This window comes from Elaeis guineensis, chromosome 1, assembly GCF_000442705.2.
Source record: "Elaeis guineensis isolate ETL-2024a chromosome 1, EG11, whole genome shotgun sequence".
Lineage (NCBI taxonomy): Eukaryota > Viridiplantae > Streptophyta > Magnoliopsida > Arecales > Arecaceae > Elaeis > Elaeis guineensis.
The window spans coordinates 174865925-174886163 of NC_025993.2; the positions used below are offsets into that span (position 1 = coordinate 174865925).

The following is a 20239-nucleotide window of genomic DNA, read 5'->3' on the forward strand; positions in this document are numbered from 1 at the left end:
ATATCCAGGCCTAAACTGAATTGAATTCAATTTTGGCAAAATAGGTTCATTCTACGTCAGGATTTGCAAATAAAAAGACAAATCTCGAACCATTCTTTGTTTAGATTGAGTCCATGTTTGCCTAATCCATGCAAGCTTAACTATACCTACCAAGACAATTGGTGAACCAAGATCCTAAATTAGCCTCCAAATGACCTACCATGGTCCACCCTTGACACAGCCCGTAAACTAGACCAACAAAATGGGTCCAAAGACAACATTGCCTTGGACCCGGTCCAGTTTTGCTCCGAAAAGATACGAAGAACCTTTAGGAAATTTAAACCAAATGCAAGGTCTAAAGAGTAAGAAAAGACTGAAAAGTCCAAACATGCGTGCATTAAAATTTAATAATAAGTATGTTCAGGACTATTCTGCAAAATCCCATCCAAAAAAACCAAGGCACTCGATGCAACGTTCGAAGCCACGAACACTTCTCTCTCCCTTTCTCAGCCATGGAAGTCTGAGAAAGAAGGGAAAAATATTACAGAGAGAGAGAGAGAAGAGAATGGCCTTCCTTTTTCCCAAAATCTCTTCTTCTCCCCTCCTAGTCCTCCCCCATCCGAACCCTTCCCAAAATAACCCTTCTCGGCTCCTCCTCTCTTCTTCCGCTCTCACCAAGCTCGAGCCCCAGCCCGTGCGCGATGCCACGCGCGAGAAGCACCCCGCGTTGCACGGAAAGTTCCCCGCCGCGTTGCAAGAAACCAAGAAGAAGAACGAGAAGAACAACAGCAACAAGGACGACTTCTACCTCAACCTCGGCCTCGCCGTCCGCACCCTCCGCGACGAGCTCCCCTTCCTTTTCTCGAAAGACCTCAATTACGACATCTACCGGTATAAACCCTAGCCTCCGATCCCACTACTAAGCCTAAAGTTGGGATCTTTATCCTTTTTACCTTAGTTTTCGGGATTTTCTTGATTTTTTTGGGCTTCTTGCGATTTTTTAGGGATGATATCACCTTCGTCGATCCGCTTAGTACCTTTCATGGAATCGAGAACTATAAATTGATCTTCTGGGCGCTCCGATTCCATGGCCGGATATTGTTTAGGGAGATTGGGTTGGAGATTTTTCGGGTCTGGCAGCCGTCGGAGAACATGATCTTGATCCGGTGGGAGCTGCAGGGGGTCCCGCGGGTGCCGTGGGAGGCGAGGGGACGGTTTCAGGGGACGTCGAGGTATAGATTGGATCGGAATGGGAAGATATATGAGCACAAAGTTGATAACTTGGCGTTCAACTTCCCCCGGACGGTGGTCGGGCCAGTGACCGTGATGGATTTGGTGGCTGCCACGTGCCCGCCGAGCCCCAATTTGACGTTTCGGGGGGTGGCTGTTGAGGGTTCTGGGGTTCTAGGGTCGTGTTCGTGGGTAGAGCTTTATCGGGCAGTTAGGAGGACTGTGGAGCAAGAGGAACAGGTTCTGGTGGGGATTGGTATGGAGAATTTTGTCACTTGTTCATAGCTTGGGCATTGGAAGGAAGCTGGTAGTGTATATAAGAAGGGTGGGAGGGCAATGTTAAGGTGAGTTCTTATTATAGCAAACCGTATCTGGATATTGGCAACTGTATGTGATATAAGAGCTCTGAGTTGTGTACTTACTCTTCTGATTTAATAGCATAGTAATGCAATCTTACATATTTACATGGAAAGTATTGTTTCCTGTGTGATGTGCTTTCCCATTTTATCATGTTTCAGACTTTATGTAGTGATCATATTGTTATTAGCTCAATTTTATGACTAATATGAAAATCTCTGTTGAGGTCACGCCCATCGGATTGGATCGACCTAGGTTTTTGATCTAAAATCTAATCTCTTTGAGACAATTCACCAAACACATTGCAGGCATAATAAACAATGACAAAGAAATCAAGATTTACATAGTTCGGCACAAGAGGCCTACATCCACGGGGAGGAGGAGCAATCCACTATAAATCCGTCCCGAAAAATAGGTACAATATGAGGTATAAGATATCTTTAACCGAAACCAACAAGAAGGCAACAGAGTATCGAATAGAAGGCAACCAAGATCTAATCGGATCTACCAATCTCAGCCTCGACAATAGATCAAGATAAGATAATACCTGAGGTGAAGATACCTTTCTCAATCCTCGGTAAAAAATCAAGATGAATACCTCCTTACCAACCGAATCAGCACAGGGCATCCGTGAAATCGAGAAGGAAGAAGACAGGTAGAACACCAATAGAACACCAACGGGAGAAAGCCAGGAAGCAACCCGCACAAGAGCACCAGCGGGAGAAAACCAAGGAGCAAACTCGCACAAGAGCACAAGTGGGAGAAAGCCAGGGAGCAAACCCGCACAAGAGCACAAGCGGGAGAAAATCAGGAAGCAAACCCGCACAAGAGCACAAGAAACCCTGGAACCTCCACCGCACACTCGAACCCGCACCTCAAAGAAGGATGCCGCGGCCTCCTTTTAAAGAAAAAAAAATCAATCTCCTCAAAATAGAGATTCACCCGAATAAGAATTCCAAACTGTCACGGGAGATAAACAAGGAAAGAGTAATTTTGGAGCAATATATATAACAATCCTCCTCCTTGCGACAAATATTGTACCTTTTATATCAAATGTGGATAAAAAAAAAAAACTTTTATAACCTCCTCCTCACCACAAGCCCCGCAGGGCATTATCAAATGCTTATACCAATCAAGTTCAGAAAATTCCTGAACTTAATTGCAAGGATTGGTTTAGTGAACATGTCAGCTGGATTATGGGCAGTGTATATTTTCTGAAGTCTGACATCACCTTTCTCTACCAGATCTCTGATGAAGTGATACCTGATATGTACATGTTTTGTTCGTTCGTGATACATCTGGTTTCTGGCAAGATGCAAAGCACTCTGACTGTCACAATGAATGTCTAAACAATCCTGTTCGAGATCCAAATCCTGTACCAACCCTTTTAGCCAAATAGCTTCCTTTGCTGCCTCTGTCAATGCCATATATTCTGCTTCAGTGGTAGATAAAGCAACTGTAGACTGCAAAGTAGCCTTCCAACTGACTGCACATCCAGAAAGAGTAAACACATATCCGATCAAAGATCTTCTCCTGTCCAAGTCACAAGCATAATCTGAATCACAAAATCCTGTAACTATGCAATTACTCTGTGCAGTGAATATCAATCCCAATTTAGAAGTGCCTTTTAGATATCTAAGTATCCATTTCACAGCTGACCAGTGAGCCTTTCCAGGCTTATCCATGTATCTGCTTACTATGCTTACTGCCTGTGAAATATCAGGTCGAGTGCAGACCATCGCGTACATGATGCTGTCAACTGCGCTCGCATATGGCACTCTAGACATATATCTCTCCTCATCCTCAGTCTGAGGAGAGTCTCTGGCAGAAAGTCTAAAATGACTGGCAAAGGGGATAGTGACAGGCTTAACTGTAGACATACCAAATCTGTCCAAGACTTTTTCAATATAACTATGCTGAGTAAGGAAAAATCTACCTGACTGCCTGTCACGAATAATCTCCATCCCAAGTATCTTCTTTGCCGGTCCAAGGTCCATATCAAATGCAGTACTGAGCTCGGCTTTCAGTTTCTGGATGATTGACATGTCTTTGACTGCAATTAACATATCATCCACGTATAATAACAAATAACAAAAGGACCCATCTGAAAGCTGTTGGTGATACACACAACTGTCATATGGAGATCTACTGTATCCATGGTCGACCATAAATCTGTCAAATTTGCGGTATCACTGTCTTGAAGACTGTTTGAGACCATATAATGATCTCTTGAGTAAGCATACATGATCTTCTTTATTTGGATCCTCAAATCCAGGTGGTTGTTGCATATAGATCTGTTCCTCTAAATCACCGTGAAGAAAAGCTGTCTTAACATCTAGTTATTCCAGCTCCAAATTTTGAGAAACAACAAAAGCAAGTAACACACGGATAGAAGAGTGTTTGACTACAGGAGAAAATACCTCCTTGTAATCAATACCCTCCCGTTGACTGTATCCCTTTGCTACCAACTTGGCCTTATATCTAAAATCTTGAGGAGTGGCTCCTTTCTTTTTGAAGATCCATTTGCAGCCAATTGCCTTCTCACCTTTTGGTAATTTGACTAACTCTCAAGTCTGATTCTTTTCTAGAGACTGAAGTTCTTCAACCATAGTCATGGTCCATTTATCAGCCCGTGAACTACTAATAGCCTCCTGATATGTGGTCGGCTCATCACCAATGGTGTCTGCAACACTCAGAACATCATAGACTAACTCAGCACAAGCAGAATCCTCAAAACCATATCTTTGAGGTGCTCTGATCTGACGTCTAGGTCTTCGAGTGGCAATACTATCAATCTGATCCTGATCTTGTAATGTCACCTCCTCCTGAGTCTGAATCTGTGCATCTGTCTGTTGTTGTTGTTCATTGTAAGTATCTTCACTTGACTGCTGCTGTTGTGATTTAACAGTCTGATCAACATCTACAACAGTCCTATCCTGCTGACCCCGATCCTGATCATTTTGAGAAGAATTAGGCTGTAGCTGCCTTGAAGCAGTGGTTGTCTCATGAAATGTCACATCCCTGCTGACTAGAAATCCTGGAGATCCAGGCTCTATGCACCATAATCTATAGCCCTTTACCCCATATGCATATCCAATAAATATGCACTTTTTAGCCCGGGGGTCCAACTTCCTATCTCTTACATGTGCATAAGCTGGACACCCAAAGATTCTAAGTATTGAATAGTCTGCAGGTCTTTCTATCCATATCTCTTCCGGAGTCTTCATGCTTAATGCTAATGCTGGAGATTGGTTTATAATATAGCAGGCTGTGTGAGCGGTCTCTGTCAAAAAATCTCTACTTAATCCAGAACTAGATAGCATAGATCTGACTCTCTCTAATAGTGTGCGGTTCATGCGTTCTGTCACACCATTCTGTTGAGGTGTACCTACTGTTGTTCTATGTCTAATAATGCCTTCTGACTTGCAAAAGTTATCAAATTCTGTAGAACAAAATTCTAAACCATTATCAGTCCGAAAAGTTTTCACCTTCATTTCAGTTTGCTTCTCGACCATAGACTTCTACCATTTGAATGTTTCAAATACATCGCTCTTATTTTTAATGGTGTATATCCAGACTTTTCGGGAGTAATCATCAATGAAAGTAAGTATATATCTTGATCCACCCTTGGATGTAATTGGGGCAGGTCCCCATAGGTCAGAATGAATATAGTCTAATATACCAGCACGCCTGTAGTGAAGCTGACTCTGTGTTGTTTTCCAAATATGCAGTGCTCATAGAATCCAAGTGCACCAATCTTCTGACCACTCAGCAGACCACGTCTGCTCAGCTCCTGTAGACCTCTGTCTGAAATGTGTCCTAGTCTCTGGTGCCATAAATGTGTCAACTGCTCAAGAGAAGATTGTACTGCTGATGCCTGACCAACAACTGTACTGCCATCCAGGTAGTAAAGGGTGCAACTTAATTTACCTCTCAATAAAGGTAATACCCCTTTATTGATAGTTATAGATCCTCTACCCCATCTGCCCTCATATCCTGCTCTGTCAAAGGCATGTATTGAGAGAAGGTTCTTTTTTAATTTAGGAACATATCTGACATCATCCAATATCACCATGGTATTTGAATTAGATTTAATTTGTATCGTTCCAATACCTTCTATATTACAGATACCATTATCTTCAAGAAGAACAGTACCACCTTCACAAGATCTAAAGGAAGAGAACCATTTCTTGTGAGGTGTCATGTGGAAGGATGCTCCAGAATTCACGATCTAAGTATCAGCATGACTAACACTGCAGGCAACTGTAAATACTGCATCATCTGGTATACTGCTATGACTTCCTGAAGAAACTGCAATTGATGCTGTATCAGAGATTGTTCCTTTATCCTTTTGTTCCTTTTTCCTTTTAGATTGTAGAAGTCTACATTCAGATTTCCAGTGGCCTGGCTTTTTGCAATAGTGACAAATACCTGGTCTTTTGGGCCTAGACTTTGATCTATTTTTGGACTTACTTCTACCATGTCCCCCCTTTTTCTGTTCATCTCTACCTCTAACAGTAAGACCTTGAGCTGGAGTCTGAGCCTGATGCTGAAGCTGTACTTTTAATCTAAGTTCATTGGATAACAAAGTAGCTTCTACTTCTTCAAGATTTATTGTTTCTCTTCCATAAAGCATGGTAGTGGTAATATGCTTAAAGGACTTAGGCAAAGAGTAAATTAGAATCAAAGCCTTATTTTCTTCATCTACATCGACACCAACATTTACTAGATTAAGCAGGAGCTTATTATACTCATCCAAGTGATCCTTAAGTGAAGTTCCTTCTGTCATACGAAATGTGTGTAATTTTTTCCTCAAATATAATCTATTAGTCAGGAATTTTGCCATATATAAACTGTCTAGTTTTTCCCATACACTTTTGGCTGTATCTAGTTCCACAACATTGCGTAGGACTTTATCACTTAAACCTGAAAACAAGGTTCCTAGGGCTCTCTCGTTAATTTCTTCTTTAGCAACTTTATTATCTCTCGGGATTGAATCCATACCCTTAAGGACTTTTGCAACACTTTCTTTAACCAACAAATATTTCATCCTTACCTTTTATAGTGAAAAATCTCCTGTGCCATCAAAGACGGCCACTTCATGCCTGATGGTGGTGGAGTGAGAGACAGACGCCGGATCATTAGCCATTGAAAAACTTTGTTTCTTGTCACCAGCCATCCAAGAGCTCTGATACCAATTGTTGAGGTCACGCGCACCGGATTGGATCGACCTAGGCTTTTGATCTAAAATCTAATCTCTTTGAGACAATTCACCAAACACATTGCAGGCATAAATAAACAATGACAAAGAAACCAAGATTTACGTGGTTCGGCACAAGAGGCCTACATCCACGGGGAGGAGCAATCCACTATAAATCCATCCCGAAAAATAAGTACAATATGAGGTATAAGATACCTTTAACCGAAACCAACAAGAAGGCAACAGAGTATCGAATAGAAGGCAACCAAGATTCAATCGGATCTACCAATCTCAGCCTCGGCAATAGGTCAAGGTAAGATAATACTTGAGGTGAAGATACCTTTCTCAATCCTCGGCAAAAAATCAAGATGAATACCTCCTTACCAACCGAATCAGCACAGGGCATCCGTGAAACCGAGAAGGAAGAAGACAGGTAGAACACCAACAGAACACTAACGGGAGAAAGCCAGGAAGCAACCCGCACAAGAGCACCAGCGGGAGAAAACCAAGGAGCAAACCCGCACAAGAGCATAAGTGGGAGAAAGCCAGGGAGCAAACCCGCACAAGAGCACAAGTGGGAGAAAACCAGGAAGCAAACCCGCACAAGAGCACAAGAAACCCTGGAACCTCCACCGCACACTCGAACCCGCACCTCAAAGAAGGATGCCGCGGCCTCCTTTTAAAGAAAAAAAAAACCAATCTCCTCAAAATAGAGATTCACCTGAATAAGAATTCCAAACTGTCACGGAAGATAAACAAGGAAAGAGTAATTTTGGAGCAATATATATAACAATCTCAAAAAGTAATCTATGAATATTTTACTATCTCTCGTCCAATGGTGTTGGATGAGTATGCCTCTTTATTAAAAATTGTAAATCAACAACATGAATCCATTTGACTAGAGCTAGTAAATTTTTCAGAATCAGCAGACTTCTCATATTTCCATTTGAAAATTGTTATCATGCTTTCATAATCTAAATGACATTGGAAGGTGGAAGTTACAAAATAAAAAAAAAGGTTTTTGATTTATCTCTTTATTGCAACTTGTTAGGAAGACTATGCTGAAGTGTGAGAAAAGCAGTGACTACTATAATTTACCTCAAGGAAGGATCTTTACATATGAAAAGTTGATTATGGAGAAATCTTCATAATGTGCAAGCACAGTAGCTGTTAAAGGAGGCTAAATTGTCTCCATATTGCATAAGACTTATGCGAATATTCTAAGACTAGATTATTGGTCCTTTTTCTTTTTTTTTTTTGTTTTGCTAAGTCACAAATAATCCTATAGTAGACCATTAGAGGTCATAGATGTAGGATTGGTTTATGTTGTTATCTTTCAACCTAATTGATCACATATAGAATTGAACTGGGTAGAATTGTAAGTCACTAAATGTGGAAGGAAGATTCAGAAATTTAATTTGGTTTTGTCTGGACCTAATAAATTTCAATTTTTTTTAGATTTGGTGGTTTGAATGGTTTCAAATCTATACAGAATGATGAAGCTCATTACATTTCAGCAAATTGCAACCTACATGAACATATAGCATTCGACCAGTCTCAGTAATTTGGCTAGATTTGACACCACTCAAAACAAATTAAAGATTTTAGTGTACAGCCAGTGTAAGCATTAAGTGACTTTGAAACAAAAAATGTTTGTAAGAGAAGAGCTATCGATATTATGGCCAACATTGCAGCCAAAATTGAAACAGGAACTTTTTCTTGATATTTGATAAGTTAGAGATATTGAGTAACCAATCAAGTGAATGAGGGTTTAGATTGTGCTTGATTAGGGCATTTAATACAATGTGTACCCTTGATGCATCAAATAATGGATTCTTGCCTCACTGAATTTGAATAACTGCTTTTGTTTTCTCATTTTTTAATAAAAAGAATATTTGTATTAGAGCCTTTGCATATGGGATGATGTTTTGTAGTTCTTTACTACCATGCACATACATATATTGGCCAAAATTTTTGCAATCAATATCGGTCCTGACAAAATCTGTGATTCGAATAGGAAAATATATTGTCCTCCTACTTATCTTTGCTTAGTTGTGTTAGATGCTTAATGGTTGTCTCATTCAAGTCAGTATTCGCTTTTTCTGTCAGAATTATCTTGTAAAACATTATAGTGAAATGTTCTATAAGAGCTCAAAACTTTGACTCTGGATGTGGAAACAGATGTTCTAATGGCTTAGGATAGAATTAAGAAGGTCAGTGAACTTGCCTGAGGAAATACATTTGTAGAGGGTGATATTTCTTGACAGCACCACTCCATTTGATATACTCTTCTATAGCAAAGTGAGTACTCTTTCATGTTGTTGCAGATAGTCATGATATCCCATGGGGTGGAAGGACTAGTCTTCTCCCATATCTTGTGAGCGGTGAAAGTATTTCTGGCAAGAGGTGACAATGTGTGTGCATTTTAACTTTATTAAGTAAATTTGCTGATCTTATTTTTCCAATTAAATAAATATATGAAATAGTCATTGTTGGGAATTTTCTACTATCATCTTTGATTGAGATCTCATTTTTCTTTTTTTTTCCCACTAATGTTGAATCTGTAATTTGGCTTAGAATATTCAGCAGGAAAACAGTAGTAGGAAGGTTAAGGGCTTCTAATCTCCTGTTGCACTATAATTTTGAAAAATGAAGGTGATATGTAAATGCAGATTTAGCAGTTAAAGAAACTGATTAGGAAGGGAGACGACTCTGAAGAAGTGTGTGTAGAAATTTAAGTATTTACAGAAGAGGAGCTTTCAGCCACAAAGTTTTTCTTTTTTCTTAGAGCATTTTAGTTTTCACATATCTTTAAGGATGATGCTAAATATATCCTTGAGATATTCTATCATAATGAAACTTATACATGTAGGTTAACCCTCATTGTTAAGAACTAGGCCCATGATATAAGGTCCTACGAGATAATTATGAAAATCTTGTCTAAGAGGTTGCGAATGTGTTTAATGGTAAATTAATGCAAACCGAAGGTTTACCTTCTGATTGATAATGGAGACAAGGGGTGTTGAATTTGATGGCATAATTGGATGAGTATTTAGTATTCCCTTGTGGGTTTTGGCATTAGTTAACTGATTTTTGCTAGGATATTTGGAAGCGTTTTAAGGCCACATAGGAAGGATTCCACAATTATTTAAAGTTGGAAAGGTGTGGACTGATTTTCTATGTTGCTGTTGCATTAGGGTCTCATGATATTTTTCGAGAAATCTGCTGGAGCTTACATTCAATTTAGTGGATCTCTTTTTTAAATGCTTTACCTATGGTGATCTTGGAGACTGACAGTATGATTTGGACCCTTTTTTCAATTAACATTTAACTTGTAAAACTTGTTCACTCTTGTCATAGCAAGGATAGTATACTATTGGAACATGGTTTATCTAACTTTTTAGTATATACTGATTTTGGAAGTTTCCAACTCTTTTTCTGATAAACTGAAGAGCAACTGAAGTGATTCAGGGTAGGAGTGTGGGGAGGAATAACGTTTCTTTGTTCAGTGAAGTGTTCTCTTAGTTAATTGTGAAGATTTGTGAAGTGCTAAACTTGGAACAGAATAGGTTCATTATTAGGAGATTAGAGTGCTTTCTTAGGTGTCTAAAGCTTTTTTTGGTTTTTAGTAGCCGAAAAGAAATTGATCTGATGCAAGACCACTTGGGGTTGCCTACTAGAGCATGGATTGGCCAAGGTGGCGAGCGGAATTAAGTACTAGCAAATATGTTGCCTCACTGTCCTATCACACAAATAGGGTAGAAAAAGGTGTTCTGATGAGTGTGAATCTGGGGAGTTTCTAAACCTGCAAATAAATTTGCAAGGCTCCAGAGAATGTTAGGTAACTAAATCTGAAGTTCCTTAAAAGCCAAGTGATGGCACAAAAAGACTTTAACCAAACAGGAAAGAGATACAGGCTTAATACATGAAAAAATTTGGACTGTCTGATTTTTTTTGATGCATCAGTCCTAGCGCTGATGTGGGCCTGAGTCATCTGTCTCGTGATTTAGGCCCTTAACTCCATCATGACTCCAAATACTGGTATTGAATTGTCTCAGTTAAAACTGGTTTTAAGAGCTGAAGTAACTTATGTTTTGCATGAAATGATGCCCTTTTGTTTGGATCAAATTTTGCCTGAAAATAAACATACCAATTTTATTCATTTCAACCAGCTTCATTGAAAGAAATTTAAAATTTTCTATTCCAATTGGTACTCATTGGACATAGATATCAGGCTCTTTCTATCTTAAGCTTTATCATTTTTCTTTATTCTTTGTTCTTTCTATTTAATAATTAATATTTATTATATTAGGAGCCTTAAAGTGTAAGATTAGACTTATTTAGAAGCATCATTTTTTACCTTACTAGCGTCTAAATTTATTGGTGATAAGTATTAGCCGTATAACCATATTTATGCAGTTTGTTTCCTTGTTCATGTGTTTGTAATTTAGAGAGAATAGAGAAGTAGGTGGAAGGTGGGGATAGTTTTGGTAGGTTGTAGCATATGACATGAATGTTGAAGTGCTTGGTAACACAACATGTTCAATGTCGTCTAGTTTTTACTTATTAGGCCTGAAAAATTCCATGCCTAGAGGAGAAACATAAGCTTTATTCTGTTTGTATAGTTTAGATGGCTCATATATGTTTCAATTATACAAACGGTCTAGATTATTTTAAGAATTTATCTTCATAAAATCTAACAGGTGACATATATCATATTAGATATATCAGATTTGATAATCACCCAGAAATTTGATTCTATGAATGTGGAAGTGAATAATGGGATAAAGAAGTTTGCAAAACTCGCCTTAGGAAAATCCTGTGTTGTTGGTTACGTATAGACAATCATGGTTTATTTAAAGAACTGTTTTTTGATAAATTGGACACTTCTAATGTAATCATAGATTGTTGCTAAGTCAAATGAAGGTTAAATTATTTTTGTTTATCTACCGAAGTTTCCTAAGACCGAGTAGAAATTTTTTCTTCAATCTCTTTAATGTTCCAATTAAGATGAGCTACATATTTTTTTGTTTCTCACTCAAAGTCTATTTCTATTTTCATCTTGCAAAAAGTAAAGGAAAAAAAATTGAAGGGCATGAGTAGATATTAAGACTTAAATGTAGGCCAGCACCACAAGATGAACTGTTAGCACTTAACTAAAAGGCAACTAGAACCACAAGAAAAAGGCCAAGTTCTATATTTATATAACTCAACAAATTTAGTTGAAGGAAGAGCTATGGTGATAGACTGCAATTATTCAATTCTGGTGAAAAAGCAACTTTGATCTTTGCTTCTTCCGCATCAACAGATCACTGCTCATCAGGCTGCCAAATCTGAGTTTGTTCAGGAGGGATATTTTCTTATACCTGTTGACGATCGAAAGCTGATGAAGATTATGCCACATCCATGTCGTTTCTGCTCCATTGCCTTTTCCACCAAGGCCTGCTCCTGCAGTTGCATCCAAGGACATAAGTTACTGCTGTTTTCAATGACGCAACCCTATCATTTAGTTGCCTGAAAGATTGTTTGCCATTCTCATATTCATGAATAAAGGCTTTCAATTGACAATTGTCTGTGTTTGAGACCATGGTGAAAGTAAGAAGCAATACCAAGAAGAAATAACCGGATCTTTTGATGCTCTAACACTAAATTTGATGCAGGATGATGGGGTTAAGGGTCTCCACAAGCAATGGGAAATAAAGCAATAGGAGTTTCTTGGGACATTTAGGTGTGTGCTATCTGGAAAGAGAAACAGGGCAGATCTGAATTAGATCCCAATTTAAGAAGGAAAAAGGAGTTCTGGGAGGCTTCAAAACATTGGCAAGAGTTTCTTGGGCTCAGGAATGTCTAACTAGGTAAACGTGAGATCAAGACAGGTTCAAGGAGATTAGAAGTGAAAAGAAGGTGTCTGCATCAGATTAAGCTTTGATTACTGCAGAAATCTGATTCAGATATTTGATGATTTAGCAATCAAGAGAAATGGCTTTAGTAATATAATATAAAAAGCTCAGGAAGATGAAATTTTAATATAACATATTTTAAAAATGTTCAGTAAACAATCTGCCATGTGTTAATACAGCAAAGAAAGGATTAGAAACCTTGGTTATCAAAATTCTGAAGTCAGCCAGGATGGAATAGGAAGTTTAGGATCCATCAGGACATGAATGTGGATAGACTTCAAAATTGGACTGATGATGTATAATTCAGTATGTATGCATTTTACTAATTGTTGGAGTTTTGGCTAGAATTATTATTGTCCATGGGAGGTACATTTGCAACCCAAAATTATTAACTTTTACAGGCTGTCTGGATGCTTTGCTTGCACTGTTCATGGACGTCTTAATGTCTGCCAGAAAGTAATAAGGGATGAAGGAAGGTGGGGAGAGAAAATTGTTGATTGAATGGTATGCTGATATCCTGCGATCCTCAAATTTCAGGAATAACAAGCTCCTTCATGGAAGTGATTTAACTTATCCCTAAAATTTAGGTATCTGTTAAGTCCATTTCCAAATCAGGTGAGCTTCTCCTTCCCACCTCTAACACATCCTCGCCTTTCTGCTGTCCCTCCAATTTTCTGTCAATGTTTAACTTATTACATGAATATTGGATGCAAAGCATCCAAACAGGATCTTAGTGAGTCATGGTGCTCAAAACCTAACATCCTCCAGCTTCATGATGGCACTGTTGAGATATTGCTGTAGATGGTTATCCTTCATGCCTCAATAGCACTTCACAGTAGATTACCAAATAGCCTCATCATTGGGACTGGACTGTTCTTTTTATTTCTTTAATCTTGAGAGGCATACTGGTTTCTTGTAGATGACCCAGTACTCCAATGTATGGTTCAAATAGTTGCTTCATAAGCAAAACAATTTACTAGGTTTGGGCTCCAAAATTGGTTTTCACCAAATCTGAACCTTTTAATTTTACCTGTTGGTGCCTTTCAGATTTTATTACAGCATCATTCATATTTTTGCTTGTGAGGTTAAATCACCATAAGGATTTGAACCTTTTTTATCTTCTATGACTTTCATCAAGTTCATTAGTGGTTCATGTATTACTTACATCAACTAAATAAGTTTCATATCCTCCTCTTTTAGGGGCATAGGGTTGTCTGTGCATAAATATTTCTTCAGGAATTCTCCCTGCGCAGGCAGAACAGGCTGTTGCTTGTGGCCTTCAAACAATTGGTACCATCTGCATAGCAACTAGTGATAACAGGACTCTCCAAGGCTAAAACCATTCCACCATATTCGAAGTTTCAGGTTCGGATCAAGTTATTGTAAGCTTTTCCATTTGGGCTTGACATAGCTCTAGAATTTGCTGAACTACGAAGTTGACTTCATCAAGGGCATCAAGCTTATCAGAGATAACTGTGAATCTTTATCGGTTGTTTGCCCATATTGTGCTGCGATGCGCAGAGAAGAAATTCCTGTCTCCAGTGAAAGCTCTTCCTTAACCCCAAATACCAAAGAATAAGGCATAGTTTGAGTTGAGGTCTGATATGTGGTTCAATAAGCCTAAAATGTTTTGTACAATCTTAGGTGCCAATCCCACCAGTTTTTTGTCACCATTGCATATCGAGCTTTGAGGTTGAAGGCATCAACCAGGCTATTTTCCCTTGCATTATAAATGGATGGGTATCGGTTATCAATTTTTTGTTGATTAGAAAACCTTCCAAATTTAGAATTTTGGATGGCAGGACCATTATCAGAAATGAGTTGACATGGGATCCTGATATGATCTGAGAAATTATGTTAGAAGAATTATGTAATGATATTTTTCTTTGGCCTCCATCGAGGCTTTTCTGCAGCCCATCTGGAGAAGTATTTTGTGGCTGCAAGAATGAACCTAAACCTGTCTTATGGTGGTAGTTCTACGTATCCAAATATCAAATAATATTGGTTCCCCGTATTATAGTGTTCCAACATATCCCAAATCTGGCTAAAGAAAAAGGGAAGAAAAGAATCTTGGCCATAAAAGGTGTGAAGGATTCTAGGCAAGATTCGCGAACTTGGTACCAGAACCCATGCTGGTTAACAGTGGGTACAGTACCATACCATACTGGACATTAAAAAATAAAAAAAAAATCCCACTCAACAGCACAAAAAAAAAAAAAAGAAGAGAAAACCGGATCGAAATGGACTGAACTGCTCGATATCGAGCGGTTCTGGCCGATACCGTACCGAACCAACCGGTTTGGTCTGGTTCAGATCATGTTCCGAAAATCCGGCTTGAATCGGACCGATTTTCCGTCGGTATGGTACGGCACAAGATGTACTGGCCGGTTCGAGCCGGTATGGAATACCATGATCCTAGGCTTGTAAACAATTCATTTGGTGCAAGTTTTCTAGTCTTTATAAAACAGTCTATCTACGAACTTCTTGAAAAACAAGTGATGCACAAGTCTTCTTTTACATCATTCCCCATTGTAGTCTTTCATGTGTTGATGAACATCTTCATGAATCATTCTATAGGTCATTTAATTTGTAGTACATTGACTTCACCTAGTATTCCCTTCGTAGTCAACCATGCTTCCAATTTTTTTTTGCATGCTCTAAGTATTACATGTCCCTAGTTGTTTAAATGTGATTCAGTATTAGGTTGTCAAATCTATTAAAATTTCCCTGTATGTTCTCTTCCTACTCTTGATGTTGATTCGATAAGTTATGTGGACTGTCGAGCATGACTTTGGACCAATAGTGTCCTAAATCTTCTCCCATATGTTAAAAGGTCCATAAGCTTACCATGATTGTCAATTTTGAACCTAGTTAATGAACTATAGAAATCCCTTTTTGGTAGATCCTTGTGAAGAGCTTCATTCTGATGGTGAAGTTGACCAATAAATTGTTCCAAGCAGGAAAACCATCCCTACACGATAAAAGTTGTCCTCATACTGCCCTTAATTCCATAATTAAATCAAATATTTAACTTCAAGAGTTCATGAAACAGATGAAGCAATCAGATATCTGGCTAATAAAATTTATATTACCCTTGGTGGATTATTCACATGGTTTAAAATTTTCGAACATATTCATGGGTTTGAGCATCCAGTTATTCTTCAAATCTGCAATTCTCTTAATTCTATTTAACATATTTGACAATGTGTTGTTGGTGGTCATTAACAGGATTAGAGTTCAGAGCAAGCTTGGATCTTGACTTCCTAATTCTTCAACTGGAATTTGGTAATTGCTTATGGGCTAGAATTGGTCTATTGTTATTGTTATCATAGACATAAAGCAACTTGAGACTTCTAAGTTGCTGCAACTAGGTGAATAATAATATTAATGATTAAAAGGCAGAAGTCTAGTAGTCTGTGATTGTCAGGAGTTGAAATGCTCGTAGGGATTGGCAGCGTATGAGTGCAGGTAGTCTCCATCGGAATACGGTAGCCACCATCTGATTTCAGAAATGGTATGGAAGTTTGGTCTGGTCCCATCCTTACAAGAACATTATGGCTTCTGTTGGAAATACATGATACCATGGTTTCAAATGATGTGGAAAGTGATTAAATGCCACAGCTGAGCATGATGTGGGGTGGGAGTAGTGGGAGGGGTGCCATTGGGTTGATCTGATGAATGCGACAATTTAATTTTATAAACTAAAGTGGTGCTTTGGTTTTTGCAATATGGTATAAAACCTTCTTTCCTATTGTTTCAATTCTGATGGTTTACCAACCCAATGGAAAGGAAAGTGCTTTAGTTATGCAAACCTACTTTGACTTGGTTCTGGTATGAACAAACCTACATATTGATACGACATGATGTTTTCTTTTGGATTGTTTTTAAGTTGAGTGTTCTGATAACTAGCAATCATGGTGGAAATGAAATGTAACGAGTACTATAGATGATTAGACTGTGAACATAATTTTATTCCTCGTTACTTATGCAATTTTCATATTCTAATGAAGATACAGCACGTGGAAGAAATTCTCAGTATCCCAATAACTTCTAGAACTGGAACGTTTCAAATTTAACAAAAGTAAGCATTTGAACAAATCTGCTGACCTCACGAGAAATCTACCAACATGGGGGATAAGTAAAGATTGGTTCTGAAGAAAACCAAATTTTAGATCTTAAATAGTGAAAATCAAGTTCTGACACCTGAGACAAGTAGAAGGCAATCTGAAAAGGTTTCAACTTAATAGATTCTACTGGTAATACTTAAGAAAATCGGAAATTTATGATTCTATGCAAACTATTATTTATCTGTATTTCTCACATCCACTTCTTTTCCAGTGATATAAGTTATACTCTTGTATAGTAGATCTATTGAAATTGGGAACTTGCAGGAAGCAGATTAAGTTTCTTTTGACGTTAGGAACTTGGTTTCCACTTTAAGATTACCCAATCCTCTATTTTTTATAAGATGTCGATTCTTAAGAGTGAAGCATTTGTGTTTAAATTTTTTGTTTTTTTGGTTAAAATTAATAGATAACATACAATTCCCAAAGATAAATAGTAAATCTAGGAAACAATTAATTACCCAAGGATCCATGATATTTGTTCAATCAGGGGTTGTTAGCTTATACATCATCAGGTACCCACTTGTGAGCTGTATTCATCTACTTTACAAGTGAGATCCAGGTATGATTTTTAATGACGACTGTGATGGATGATGATCGACCAGTTGTATTGATTTAAAAGTTGAGTATACTGGTGCTTTAGACCGAGTAAAGAGTTGTTATAGGTGACCTCAATTTCTACAATTAAACTAGCTTAAATGTGCTCTATCCATTTGTCACATATATTTTCCAATGATGTTACCAAATAAATCTTTAAGTGCCACTTTTTTAGATGTATTTATCTAGTTCTACATACAGGTTGAAATTGATAAGAATATTTTTAATGATGGATGTGATGGATGGTGGTGATCAACCAGTTATTTAGATTCAAAAGATCAGAGTGGTTGTGCATTAGACCGGGTTAAAAGAAGTCGTTATCAGGCAACCTCAATTTCTATAGTTAAACTAGCTCATATGTGCTTCATCCATTTTTTCAGCATGTGTTTTTGAATGATATTAGCTTACCAACTACGAAGAGAGGAGAAAAGACTTCTGGTTCCATAGGCCTCCTTTGACCCAGTTCTATCAACAGACCATGAACATATTTGCATGGTAGATCTTAGCTAGTCCTCCTCCATGTTGTTATCTTTTCAGCTTTATTGGAGAAGAAGCTCAACTACTCTACCCCTCTATGCTTTCGTAACGGTTTCATTTGTCCAACCTTGCCACCAAATAGAATGGGAATTGTTGACAAAAAGCTCTCCATTGGCAGATTGGCTGCAACATATTTCAAAACCCAGGACTTGGGGTACTGCCTCAAGGCATTTTGATTCTGGCCAAGACTGACTGTTTCTACCATCGTCATCAGTTTGCTAATTCAGATCTCTATCAACTCCACCAACCATCTGATTGCATGGTACTACTACTATGTCATAACAAGATGGTGTTGTTTTATCTCATAGTATTTAATGGGAAAATACTAGATAACCAATTCTTTTTTACCTTAGAGATATTAGGATACTACAAATCAACATCAGACGCTGCACCTAAATTTGTCGGGATCAGACAACAACCAAAATGGATAGATCCTTCATAGCTTGGACCATTCATGGCCCCCTTTTCTAATTTTTAATTATCTTTTATTGAATTATATAGCTGGATGATTTCTAAGCATTTGGCCAAAGCTTCCATGCTGAAGACCTCTTTAATCCACAGTACACATTCTCTACAAACAACTAGATAGCTTTAGCTGCCTTAGCATTGCAGAAATTGCATTAAATTCTTCATGTGATTTATTAGCTTCCAAATTTGTTGCTATTCCTGGCTGCAACTCTGAAAGATGAATGCTTGAGTTATTACTCTTGTGGTTTCTCTCTACTACATTTCATCCATAAAGCTAAACAATTGACAAATCTCATCAAGGCTGAGGAAGCTTCATCTTTTCCTCTTAGGTTCTTCATCGTGGGGATTGTCATGGACTGGTGATCAGAAACGTCACTGCAGTTGGTTGTGGACGGGTGATCATTATGGTGTACAACCATCATCGTGCTGCGACGCATAAAACAGAGGAAAAGCCATTGAAAAGCATATGTTACAACTTGATTGGCAGCCAAGAAAGGAGTCCATGTGCTAACACATGGGGTGCTATTGTGGCCTTCTTCCTTTTGTTCACTTTTTAAAAACTCTTATCAATGATAGAGATAGTGACAGCCTGAAAGAAACATCTTAGTCCTAAATGATGTGATAAAAAAAAAAAAACTTGTGACTGTGTTTGGAATGGAAATTTTTTAGAACTTGAGGATGAAAAGGAAAAAGGTGTAGGAATTCCAAAGAAGCTTCGACAGGGCAATTCCTACTTAACTGGTGGGGGAGGGGATGAATTCTGGAGAAGATATACAATTTTGCGAGCATTTCATGAGTAACTGTAGAGGAATAACATGAAATCACTGAGTCGTTGAATAGTTTGTACTAATCTTCTGGGACCAAGTAAAAGAATCACTTGGCCAACGAAATGTTGATGAGTAGCCAATAGTTTTTCACAATAATTTTGAGAATCTTTTGATGTGCGTCTTCCTGTCGTCTTCTCCAAACACCCTCGTCCGATACAATAATTCAGTCCATGCCATCAAATTTATACTTCATGAATATTGCATCGAACCTTTTATTTTACATACCTCGCCGTGTTGGGACACTTATTGCCACTTTCTTGATGAAAGAGGAAAAGAAATGAAATTTACTTCTTCAAGTTTTTGTCTTTTAATTTTTATTTTATTAGATCATGATTTGGACCACAAGGTCAGGGATCACATGGATTGACGCATTCTTGGAGCCTCGTACCTGCTCCAAAGGCAGCAGTCGTTCCAGTTCATCATGCCTTCGTTGATAACTATTCCTCAACCACTCTTTTTGTCTCTCTGTCGGCCAGAACATGGTGTCTGAGGTTCTAACCCCAGAGAGTAGCTGTGCAGTGATCACCTCTGAAGTCACCAATTAAACGCAGAACAATACCTATATCTAATGTGGATGAAGTGAGAACCTGTTTGAGCGGTTGAAGGAAAGTTTTGATAGGATCAGCATGATAAAGTAATACGGTTTCTAGTATCTCATTCACATTTAGGGTCAGACCAGAAGTTGCTTACCCTGGTTACGGACTATGGAGCTTGTTTTATTTAACATAATTTTCAAGATATAATATTGCTCTACTATATTGACTTTTATTAGCTAACATCTAGCAATTGATGGCTTATTATAGTTACAGGAATGTTAAATATAGATAACTTGTGTTCTAAATAACTATGTGTTAGCATATCCAAATGGTATTAGTATGCATTATTAGCCATTACAGTAGTTGTAACGCATGTCAGTGGTTATTGTTCACATTGTTGTACAAGGAAACAGTGGAGGGAGATGGAATGGAAACCAGCCTCGTTAACTGTTTGTCAAATCCTAAAATGAGCAAAAGGAGCAAC

At 38.2% G+C, this 20239-nt stretch overlaps 1 protein-coding gene across 23 annotated transcripts; it reads left to right on the forward strand.

Annotated features, from left to right (window-relative positions):
- Nucleotides 1-432: 432 nt before the first annotated feature.
- LOC105039697 (uncharacterized) lies at nucleotides 433-19315 on the forward strand. 23 transcript variants are annotated; one of them, XM_073249253.1, is made up of 5 exons: nucleotides 433-870; nucleotides 984-1553; nucleotides 8948-8979; nucleotides 9094-9180; nucleotides 18722-19315. In XM_073249253.1, the coding sequence occupies exons 1-2, from the start codon at nucleotides 446-448 to the stop codon at nucleotides 1492-1494; spliced, it is 936 nt and encodes a 311-aa protein (XP_073105354.1). In that variant the 5' UTR covers nucleotides 433-445; the 3' UTR covers nucleotides 1495-1553; nucleotides 8948-8979; nucleotides 9094-9180; nucleotides 18722-19315. The 23 variants fall into 23 exon arrangements, with proteins under 23 accessions (XP_073105354.1, XP_073105360.1, XP_073105345.1 ...); XM_073249259.1 differs by having other exon boundaries at nucleotides 9094-9172; XM_073249244.1 differs by lacking the exon at nucleotides 18722-19315 and adding an exon at nucleotides 15895-16262.
- Nucleotides 19316-20239: the final 924 nt, after the last annotated feature.

Excerpts from the sequence above, each read along its gene's own strand:
- LOC105039697 (XM_073249253.1), top strand. The coding sequence starts at position 446 with ATGCAACGTTCGAAGCCACGAACACTTCTCTCTCCCTTTCTCAGCCAT. Across the intron at positions 871-983 it reads CTCAATTACGACATCTACCG|GGATGATATCACCTTCGTCG; the intron begins GTATAAACCCTA and ends GCGATTTTTTAG.